The following is an 11,444-nucleotide window of genomic DNA, read 5'->3' as shown; positions in this document are numbered from 1 at the left end:
ATTAATTTACGGATAGTTGTAAATGATTGCCAATATTCTTATACATTAATCTAAATATATAAAAATCGAATTAAACTTAAATGAACTTGAGCTTCTCTATTTTTATCTATAAAACATGATTTAATTATCTAACAGCACCTTCTTTTAGCAATATAAAACTTTGTGTAAACCTTCGATAAAATCCTTCCATCTTTTTGATAAAAAATAAATCAATCTTCACCACGACTCCGTGAAAATCGTTATCGAACTCGATGGATAACGCAAAAGAATCATTGATCCATTTTTCTAAATTCGATAAAATCTCTAAACTCCTATATACCGGCCTTATAGCTAAGAATCTCTATCTATCAGCTAAATGAAAATATTGCTATCCAGCCCGTATGCACACATTTACATATACAATACCTATACATACGCGCAAAGTTGCGGCCTGGAAAAACGTCAGTCATTGGAATATTGCTACAGTATATGTACGGGCGTCGTCTATAGTTTCACCGCAGCGACGTCGGCGACTCACGGACTCAAGTACTCCATCAGATACTGCGCATTCTTCGGGAATAACGGATCGCGGCATCGTTAGTTCCGCAGCTATTTTTGCAGCTAAAGGAAAGAGTAAATAAATACAGCAAAAAATGCCGGTGAGAATATCGTGGCCCGTGGTCGTAGCGACTGTACACCCGAATCTTGGTGGTTGGGCCGGTGGTATCATTACGAGGAAGAACATCAACCCGTGGTACGAGGTAAGTAATAATTGCAGTTAATTTTTTCATACTCGAAGGTTTTCTTTTCCTTTGCGACGATGCGTTGCGCTGCACCGCACCTGACTAGCGACTCCGAATATCGCGTTTCGGAGCACCCTGTCCTGCTCCACTTTCTTTCACGTCGATTTTAACATTCAAATGAGCTCGGGTTTGCAACGTAATATTTGAGAGACTTGGATGCAATTGTCGCTTCGATTGGATTCGCAGTGCAAGGTGCGCATTTGCTTTGAGTAATATAATTTTTTTTGTGGGATTCGGTCGATTGTGCAACATTGCTCAAAGTAGCAAAATTCCGGTCCGTCGTCTTTTTAATGGTCAGCCTTATGTAGATGTTGTTTCTCAATGTTATTATGACCTCATTAATAATATATTCATCGATTATTCGCTTCTGCTTAGTTCGAACTAATTTAACGTAAAATTATATAAAGTCGCGAGTGCAGATTTAGTTCTCGATCGATTGACAAAGATTCGCTGAATTCGGATGGAAAAAATAGATCCCTCGACCACAAAGATTATACATCTTATCTTATTCCAACTCTCTGATATTAAATTGCATCACTGTGTCTATACAGTCGCTGAAGAAGCCGACATGGACACCACCCAAATGGGCTTTTGCGCCAATCTGGACTACGATTTACTGTTCCATGGGATATGCCTCGCACCTGGTATTACGTGATAGCGGAAGTTGGGAAAACGCAGCTCTGCCATTGTCGATTTATGGTGCTAATTTGGCGCTCAACTGGGCTTGGACGCCTATCTTCTTCGGAGCGCACCAGGTCAAATGGGTAAGCTCTTGCTGTATATTACATAGAGTAGAAATTTTTTCAAACATTCTCTCGTGCAACTTCATGTATGTGAAATTAAAAATTTCTCTAATAAATCGTGATCTAATTGCACGAGTGAGCTCATAATGCACAATTCCGACGTGAGAACAAGCAAGCGGTGTTAAACAATTATGTAATTCCAGGCGTTGTACGAAATAATTGCTTTATGGGGTACAACCGCCGCGTTGGGCATCGTCTTCTACAGAGTGAACCAGACGGCCGGACTTCTAATTGCCCCCTATCTGGCTTGGAATACTCTTGCAGCTGCCCTCAACTATGTGATATACAGAGACAATGAACTGAACAAATCCACGGTAACAATAGAGGAGACGAGCGAGAAGAGCAAGTAAAGAAGCCTTAATGCTGTTGTTTAGCTCGATGTTTACCCTAGAGGATACTTATTTTTATGTGATTGTTAAGCCCTGTTAAGCCGCAATAACTGCGCGTACTTTAACGTGTCACATGCGCTTTTGTATCACGTTTCATTTTTGTTTAATAAAAGGATTTTTGCACTAAAATCACAACAAACTCGTTATTCATTTCCATTTCAATATACGCGTATTTATTAATCGATACGAAATAAAGGTTAAATAAACATCTGTAGATACATTACAACATATTCGTATGTATATATATATGTATAATCCAAAGGTCACTACTCGCATCCTCAGTTAATAAATCATGTAAATAAACTAAAAAGAATCCCCATCGTACTTTGTTTAATTTTCTTGCTTTTCAGCTTCGTCGTCTCCGCTCATCCATTAGTAAGTTCCTTAAAAAGATAGCGTGAATCGAATATGTGTTGGACTTGGGCGGGAAATTGCACTCTGTTGTTGAGATTTGTCATATGCGCTACGTTGGATCTGTTGCGTAAATGTAGCCTTGCTGCTGCAGGACGTACAAGCGTTTCTCAACGGCGTCTTTATCTGCAAAGAGATCAAAATGAAAAATGGTCAATTCCTTATTCACTTTGACGGTTATGATTCAGTTCAGAGAAAGAATATATTCTTCGATAATATACAAAAGCGGACGCATTCTTAAAGTCGTATTAATCATAAATAAACGCAATCAATCCAATAATTACGTCAGTTGTCACTAATTGAAGAACATTTTATGAAAGGTTCTTTACTTATTGCCAACGAAGAAGATAAAGCAGGAAGAAAACGTTAAGAAATACTTATAAAAGCAACTTACATTTGATAAGAAGAGCTCTGTCTTGACTATGACTAACGTGTTGCGATAAAGAGTGCAGCAGGATCTGCGCTGTGTGATACCTCTGGAAACACTCAGCGGGGTTGCCGAATAGTTCATCCAGCGCTGCTGACTGGCACTGTAAGAAAATCCAGACGTTACAACTTGAACCGAGATAATTTTATGCACGTATAGAAGCGATGTATTTACCATTTGTATAGCGTGATTATAAAGGATTTTATCTGCTGTCGCTCCAGTTTGCCGGAGCAGTCCAGCGCTATTTAATTGCTTGCACTCAGCTAAACAAGCCCTAAACTTCTCGTTCATTGTATTCACAACTGAAATAGAAAACCAGATAGATTACATTCTAATCAAAAGAGAGCACGATTAAGCTAAAAATTTGAATAATCGGCTTACCCTCCTTGACGCTGGCTGTTGGCTGCAGCCTGCCAGCCTTCAGTTGCTGTGTCGCAAGGCTCAGTCCTGAACTGAGCCACTGCAATGCCCTGACCAACAGTATCACCTGTTCGGCCCTGCGCCTCGTAGCAGCGTTGCTCGGCTGGTCGATAGCTCCCAAGGGTGCGCCCAGCGGTCCAGCCCTCGTCCTGGCGACTTCGCAGACGCACTCACAGAGCGCAACCACAAAGTTGAGCTTGGCCAGTATCTCGTTGTGCTCGCGCTCAAGCAGCGTCTCCTCGGGCAGCTCCGGTGCGATAAAGGTCAGCGGCCGCTCGTCACTAGCCATCGAACTCAGCTCCGGGAAGAGATTGTGGAAGCTGCCAGCCTCTGCGTTTGCGAGAAATTCTTCTTTTTTGTTAGTGCGAGCAAGGTCAATAGTAGGTACACACGTGGTGCGCGTGGTAGGTAGTAGTCACAGAGCCGAGCCACAGAGCACACAAAGAAGAGAGACAGAGCTTCGGTCAATGGCGCGTGCCGTTTTGGTCAAATGGATAGTGAATGTTTTTTTTTTTTTTTTATAAAGTATGTGACGTTTGAGTTTAGTACAAGCGTTTGTGAGTGCGTCAAGAGTTGATAAGTAATGTGTAAGCGATGTAGCGTAGTTTCGTTTGTACGTATGTTACAGTGAGTTTGTATTTCGTTATTATTATACAATAGGCACGCATGAAGACATACAGATTAAAGCAAATTACGAAGCACATAAAATTTATGATTTAAAACAAGTCAAATTAATTAATTTTGTTTTAAAATCAAAGAAATTAATGAATAAATGAATAATCAAGTAAACTCCGTTACTTGTGATCGTATTGGGAGTTTAAAGTTGCAATACGATACTAGTGGCAGCTTCGGGAATTAAAAAACATGCCGTCGACAAAGTCTCTGTTTATATTGGTGGTATATGGGAGTTCAGTATTTTGTCAATTTTTATATAACAATTATTGTAAATTGTATGTGAACTCATTAAATCAACTTCTAGAGTTGACTATTATCTAGGGCAAAATGTATTTTTGTACTGAATACAGAAAACTTACTAAAAAAAGAGTCTGCTGCACTAATTCGTTCCTCAAGGACTGTAATTCCAAAATGCAAAAACCCTGTCATTGAGTTTTTACTCAGTACTCAGCAAAGGAACAATATTTACTACAGATTGACTTTAAAAAATATATTTTATGTATCTGAGCAAGAGTACGAACAGTCTTTTTTTCAACTACTACTTCTACGTCACTTTTATCGTTTTCATTTTAGTAACAATATCTCTTTGACCAGATAAGGCTTAGATTTTCGAAGAACTTGTTTGTAAAACTAATGGTGTAGCCTCACTCTATTCACATGGAGTGTGTACGGATACTGACAAGATTTTTTATCGTGTAAAAGTTTATATTTCTACATTTTTTAATGAAGCTCCATAAGAGCCCTGTGTATTTCGGAGACTTTCTGGCCGCCATCTTTGTTAACCTTCAAGCGCGCGAACTGAGCGCGCGAACCATGTTTAAACTCCCAATAACTAATAAAAATGAACAAAACGTAAAATACAATTCTCAAATTTGACTTACCCGAAATCTCAGGTAAAGTAACGGCCCTAGTGCCGAAGGGTATGATAGGCGATTGCCTCAGCGTGTTATTGTTGTCGTGCAGAGCTCTAGTCGTCGGCGAACCCAGGACCGCCAGAGGTCCGGTAAGCAACGGCGACGAAGCACTATTCGCTCCAGCTGAGCGTCTCAAAGGCGACGTACCACTTGACGTATGGGAGTGCCTTGCCACTGGGCTTACTTGCCATGTGTTGGGTGGAGGAGGAGTTTCGCTTAGCCTGTGAACAGAAAATTTTAACTTTAATTCTGCAACTTTGTAAACATTATAAGAAAAAAATGTTCTTATCGACATTTTGCGTATTATGAAAAGCTAATGATATTCATACATTATTATTTAAACGAATGCAAAATTAATTCAATTTTTATAGGCGTATAAAAAGCAGACAGATAGCTCAAGTGTCGTTAAATGACGAGTAAACACCGTCATATGATGACATTCAAAAAATATTTACCTGCGACTGGGCGGTGTGCCGATGACGAACTGTACACTCGGTGGGCTGAGCGAACCAATGTCCGCTGCCGCGTGATTCCTGTGCGAGTCGGTGCTCCTCTTCATGCTGATCGGTTGGCTGCGTGGCACAACGCTATTACCCGCCGACGATCTGTTCGCCGACACCGGGAACCCAGAGCCTACACCACCACCACTATGAGCAACACTGCGCTGGTGTGTCGTCGGTACGGGAATCGGCTCGGAGATCGGCAGGTAGCACGGTCTTGGCGGACTCGCCGCTGCTTCGCGACTGCTCTGCTTCGTGTACCTTTTGTAGAGGCGAAAACAGAGACAAATAATGTATATATGAACGCTGAAAATCGATGTGTAATAAAGAGTGCGAGAGCTAAAGATAGATTTAACCGAAAATAGATGCGCGTGGTCGGTTGGGAGAGAGTGTTTTTCAGAGAAGATGCGATTGGCGGATGCAAGTGATCTCTACATATTTCAAAGCTACTGTTATCTTCTTATTATACATACAAGATTCATCTTGCATACTGTTTCAGCGCAAGTAAACGATAATAATTACTTACTTGATTTGTAGTGGATTGGGATTGTTGTCCGTGTCACTACTGAGATCACTGGGTACAAGTACAAAATCATCCTCTGGACTGGAGCAAGGACTGTTGGTTTCTTGACCGGACCTAGTGTCGCAAGCCGTACTTTCAGGTGCAGGTAGCGTTCCGGGAGATGCAGGCAACTCCACCGGAAGCGGACTCGGACTTTGTCTCGGTCCTTGCAGGAAAGGGTGACTGAAAAATTCGTCAAAGGGCATCCTATCTCTAGCGTTGCGCCTCAAAAGTCCCATCAAGAGGTTCGACAATTCTGGTGAAGTTCCTGGTGGAATTCTGAAAAGTGTGTGAGTTGACGAATTAAAAAGAGATTATTCCATTATTCCGTGTACGGTGTATAAAATATTTCCGTCGACTTACTTTGGGCCAAGATTGGCATTCTTTTCGTAGAACATTTTCAAAGCTTGAGGTGTGTGCGCCTGAAATGGAGCTTTTCCAGTGAGACATTGAAAAACTATAGTTCCTAAAGACCAAAGGTCAGCCTTTGCGTCGTACTGCAGCGACATAATGACTTCGGGAGCCATGTACATAGGAGAGCCGCAAAGAGTTGCGGCCATAACACCATCTTGTAGAAATCGCGCAAAACCAAAATCAGCTGGAAACACACATGAGCCGTTCAATAGCAAAGCTCCTGCTTATTCATAAACATTTGTTTGAAATAATATATACCAATTTTGAGAGTAATCTGATGAGGTTGAGGGCACATCTTTCCACAACTGTGACTGAGCAAAATATTTTGTGGTTTCAGATCTCTGTGAACAACTCCTTTGGCATGCAACGCTTTCATTGCTCCAGCCAACTGCTTTAGAAATACTCTGATAGTGTCTTCAGACAGTGTTCCTTTTGCTATTTTGTAGAAATAAAAATCGTGATTATATAATTTTAGTAAGTCTAATTTCAGTCATGCTCTACTTTTCAGCATTTGAATACTCACCTCCTAGATAATCCGCAAGATCCCCACCATTGCAGTATTCCATAACAAGGAAGACATTATGATTAGACTCCTAAAAGAAAAAATCAGGTTACATCATTCTAATCATTGACTTGTAAATAATTCACCGAGTTGCTTTCCACTGACCTTACAGTCCAATAGAGCCACCACGTTTTCATGATGCAATTCTGTTAACTCCTGTGTGACAGAAAATGATAATAGTTAATACCAGCTGTTATAAAATTACTTTGACAATTTTTCTCAACCATAACAGTATTTAAATAGTTTCTTTGGTTTTTAGATGTAGTATTTTAAAAAAATATTATCCAAAATGTATTGTTTACATTTGGTTACTTCAATTCTTGCACTGTCAATGTTTTTTCATTGCCATTAAATGATTCAACTGTTTTTAAAACTTGCATTAAGCACTTTGCTTTTAAAAAATAAAGTTGTGTAAAATTTATGAGTATACAATTCTTACCTTTAATATCTTGATTTCCTTGCCAAGCAAATTTTGAGATTTGGCTAGACTCTTCTTGGTAATACTTTTAATGGCCACTACAAAATTAGTTCTCTGAAACAACAAAAAAAAGACATTGTCTCACTGCGGTTTCTTTGTTTTTGTTTACTTGACTATATTATCTAAACCATGCACCCCACTTTCAAGTAATTGCAACAATTCAATGATTGTTAGTCATGCACAGTTGATTAGTCATGCACCAGCAAGCTCAAAATTTCAATATCCAAACCACGCAACACTGTGTTACCATCACATGTGTCGAAAGCACTCTTCGCACAACACTCAGCCTAATCCAAACAACCCAGCCATATGCATATACATAGCCACAAAATATCATGGAAAACAAAAGCATCTTTCAACATGCAGAGAAGAAGCAAGACAACTCACCTTGCGATGCCTGCCCTTGAAGACGACGGCGAAGGCGCCGTGACCAATGAGGTCCTTCGTGTTGTACTCGTAATCCCCGACGACTTCCATGTTGTGTATTCGTCTCGCGATTCGTTCTTATGTGCACCTATTTCTTTCGCTCTCAACGCAGCTTCTCCAGCCGAGCCACCATTACTGCCAGCAGTAGCTACTCCCACGAGACTCTTCTCCTCGGCGACAGCTCCACCGGCGTTTATTCACCAATGATGCTCGTCCCGGACGCATCGGGCAACACAACACAATCAAAGTAGACACTCGGTAGCAAGTCGATCGATAAGACGACGGTCGCGGAGAGAGTGAGAGAGGAGAGGAGCTAGCGCTGCGTCGGAGGAGGGCTTTTCCCGAGAGAACAAAGAGTCGCAGCGACGACGACGAGCTTCACCGTGTCGACTCCATGATCGACGCAGTCTACATGTTGCGTGTGGCGCGACACGATTAAAAAATGCACGCTCCGAATAGTGGTGTGTTGCACTGAGGAGATATGGCGTCGGAGAATTTAGGTGGCTGCTGCAGTGTTGCTGCTCGAGCAGCAGCAGCGCAGTTCTCTATACAGATAGAGAGAGAGAGAGAGAGAGAGAGAGAGAGAGAGAAAGAGAGAGCGGAGCAAACGCGAGGATCGACTATGATTGTATATGTACGCATTATTTGACTTCCATATGTATTGTGACATGTCGCGCGTGCGCGTCACTTTTTCAGTATAGTGTCGTAATAGCGGTAACTTTGAATGGAACCTTAACCGAAGAATTACTAAAAAATCTTTGTTTACTAGAGAAAATATTTTATTGCAAAAATCGTATAAAAGGTTTGTAAAACCATATTATACGGATATTATTTGAAAGAATTCTAATTATTTGGGAATATTGAAAAATTGCATAGGTAAGGATCACAGTTAATTGAAATCATAGTAATATTCATTTTTAGTATAGAAAACTTGGAATGTATCCATGACAGATTTATTTTGTCTATTCAGACGCAAAAAAATCTATCACTTATATTATTAATATTAATTAAATTTAGTTCTAGTTCAATTGTTGACTAACAGCTTTGCCAACCTATTTAGTCCAGTAAAATTAGCTTTGAAATCGAAATGCGATAGAAATGGCTGCATTTTGGTTATTAGGTAAATCAAGGTCGAAAAAGACGATTCTGAAATTTGCAGCTTCCTAAGTCAACGGGTTTTATGCGAAAACAGTGTGCAAAAATTAATTTTGCTCATATATCTCGAAAACGGCTTAACTTACAGTAAAATGACCTGCAACATTCGAAAGAGCGTTCAATTTTGCATTGGAATCGATTTTTTACTCGATTTCGATGAGTGCAAAGTTCCGAGATAATAAATAAAAAAGAAATTACCTAAATGTAAAAGGAGGGGGAGGCGCGACGCGTACAAGCATTGTACAGCTCCGTGAAGTACGAAAATTAGTTGCATATATCGCAGTAAAAAAAATTTCAGTAATTTTGGAATTGCTCGTGAATCTTATGAGATTACGAATCCACCGTGAATCGATCGCAATTTAATTTCGGGTTACGTAATTAACTGCGTTATTACGTCATTCGCAATAATTATTTTGTTTTTATTAAATTATTTATTCTGTGATTTTCACGTTGAATCTAGCCGTTTCATATTCCATGTTTCAGTCGTCATTTTAAATTGGAAGTATAATCATATCATAACCTCAAATTTCGACGAGAACAAGATAAACATGGGAAAATAAGTTCACAATTGTTTTTTTCTGTTCAAGATTCATTGTAATTGTGAAAATTTCTGTCCAATACGGTTCAGACGACTGGAACATGGAGTATGGAATGGCCGGATTCAACGTGAAAATGAATGAATTAATAATTTAATAAAAACAAAATAATTACTGCGAATTACGTTACCCTAAATTAAATTGCGATCGATTCACGGTGGATTCGTAATCTCATAAGATGCACGAGCTGAGAAAATGGTAATTTACAGTTTTTCCCGACCCGAAAAGTTTTTAATTTTTCATAAATTCTTTTTTATTTATTATCTCGGAACTTTGCACTCATCGAAATCGAGTAAAAAATCGATTTCAATGAAAAATTGAACGCTCTTTCGAATGGTGCAGGTCATTTTACTGTGCGTTGAGCCGTTTCCAAGATATAAGCAAAATTAATTTTTGCACATTGTTTTCGCATAGAACCCATTGACCTAGGAAGCTGCAAATTTCAGAATCGTTTTTTTTTGCCAGGGCCACATAAGCGCGTTCGTCGGCGTTCGTCCGCATTCGACGGCGCTCGACCGCGTACAAATTTTAGTAACTTTCGGATAGTGCCAATAGTGAAATTGTCTCTATACAATTTTAACACGGTTAGACGTACATATGTCATAGGTATGAGACATTTCCGTTGTTGGCACTATCCAAAAGTTACCAGAATTTGTACGCAGTCGAACGCCGTCGAACGCGGACGAACGCCGACGAACGCGCTTATGTGGCCCTGGTCATTCTACCTCGAACCTTACTAACCTTACCTAATAACCAAAATGTAGCAATTTCTATCGCATTTCAATTTCAAAGCTAATTTACTGAACTAATTGTACCAATATTCTATGTTATGATTTGTTGGCTACACTGAGCACACTGTTGCCGAATTTCCCGACCACAGCAGCTGAGCAGCAATGCCAGTAACTATTATAAGGGGTGCAGCTGGGTATAGTAAATAGTAATCAATCTCTTACTGAGTATATTATTGCCCTTTACTTTGCACATCGGTGTTTATTCATTTTTCAAACAAAACCTTGCAGGCACAAAAAGGTAAAGAAGAATTTTGTATCGCATTTATCGCCCCGACAGATAGCACTGATTACAAGCCCGCCTTTCGCGGTAGATGGTTTGAATCTCTCATTAGTAGTTTGTCCGTTGTCGAAAGATTGACTCTGTTAGAGTGTTCGTCTTTCTGCAATTGTTCATGACATAAAAACCTCGGATAAACCACTGCAGGTAATATAATATATTTTTCATGATACGTGTACGAAAAGGGCCACTTTCGATGCATGTAAAATAAATGAAAATTAGAGTTTTTCTTAGCAGCGGGAAAAAACTACTCCCTTGGAAGGAAAAAACTTTTTCTTAACACGTGCATGAAAAAGACTTCCATGCCTCTAAAGTGAATGGCAAGCTGCTCATTTCGAGCGTGCGGGAGGGAATCATTCCCTCCCTTTACAGCGGGAGAGAATGGCTATTCCCTCCCGCTACTCAAAAACACTCAAAAACACTCAAAAATAATCAAATTTTTGAAAATTTTTGAAAAATATTGATATTTTTTGAAAGAGAGTGGTTTACGACTCAAAATGCGCAAATTACCATTCACTCTATATGCATGAAAACGGGTCTTTACAGGCACTTGTCAAAAAAAGTACAGTGTGCAACAAGGGGGGGGGAGGGCAATTTCTACCTCGGGTGAAATTTGAGCACTCGTTAGAAATTGCCCTTTCCCCCCCCCCCCTAGTTGCACAATATACTATTTACTCCCAAAGGAGTAAAGTTTTCTGAAAAAAAATCCCCTTAGAAGGAATAGTATATAACAAGGCTCTAAATTGCATGTTTTTTGGGGTTCACTTATCGGGCGTTCTCAGTACGTTTGCACGATTTCTCGTTAATCTTGCCTACATAGGCTTAAAGAGGACCAAAAAACACGCAAAACTAGGTCAGTTTG

The 11,444-nt window shown here is 39.9% G+C and overlaps 2 protein-coding genes across 4 annotated transcripts; one reads left to right on the top strand and one right to left on the bottom strand.

Moving 5' to 3' along the window:
* Positions 1–405: 405 nt before the first annotated feature.
* On the top strand, positions 406–2,109 carry LOC100120467 (translocator protein). Its single transcript, XM_001607803.6, has 3 exons — positions 406–740; positions 1,334–1,546; positions 1,729–2,109. The coding sequence occupies exons 1-3, from the start codon at positions 633–635 to the stop codon at positions 1,933–1,935; spliced, it is 528 nt and encodes a 175-aa protein (XP_001607853.1). The 5' UTR covers positions 406–632; the 3' UTR covers positions 1,936–2,109.
* Positions 2,110–2,120: 11 nt separating this feature from the next.
* On the bottom strand, positions 2,121–8,319 carry LOC100123698 (serine/threonine-protein kinase ULK2). 3 transcript variants are annotated; one of them, XM_008214504.4, is made up of 13 exons: positions 7,725–8,319; positions 7,299–7,391; positions 6,965–7,015; positions 6,821–6,890; positions 6,556–6,732; positions 6,247–6,481; positions 5,848–6,162; positions 5,277–5,582; positions 4,789–5,042; positions 3,194–3,580; positions 2,987–3,114; positions 2,780–2,915; positions 2,121–2,511 (listed from the first exon to the last, which is right to left on the bottom strand). In XM_008214504.4, the coding sequence occupies exons 1-13, from the start codon at positions 7,812–7,814 to the stop codon at positions 2,438–2,440; spliced, it is 2,316 nt and encodes a 771-aa protein (XP_008212726.1). In that variant the 5' UTR covers positions 7,815–8,319; the 3' UTR covers positions 2,121–2,437. The 3 variants fall into 3 exon arrangements, with proteins under 3 accessions (XP_008212726.1, XP_003424105.1, XP_001607390.1); XM_003424057.5 differs by having other exon boundaries at positions 2,125–2,511; positions 3,194–3,583; XM_001607340.6 differs by having other exon boundaries at positions 2,125–2,511; positions 3,194–3,562.
* Between the last annotated feature and the right edge of the window lie 3,125 nt (positions 8,320–11,444).

This window comes from Nasonia vitripennis, chromosome 2 (genome assembly GCF_009193385.2).
Source record: "Nasonia vitripennis strain AsymCx chromosome 2, Nvit_psr_1.1, whole genome shotgun sequence".
Lineage (NCBI taxonomy): Eukaryota > Metazoa > Arthropoda > Insecta > Hymenoptera > Pteromalidae > Nasonia > Nasonia vitripennis.
This window is presented reverse-complemented; position numbering and strand designations above follow the sequence as displayed.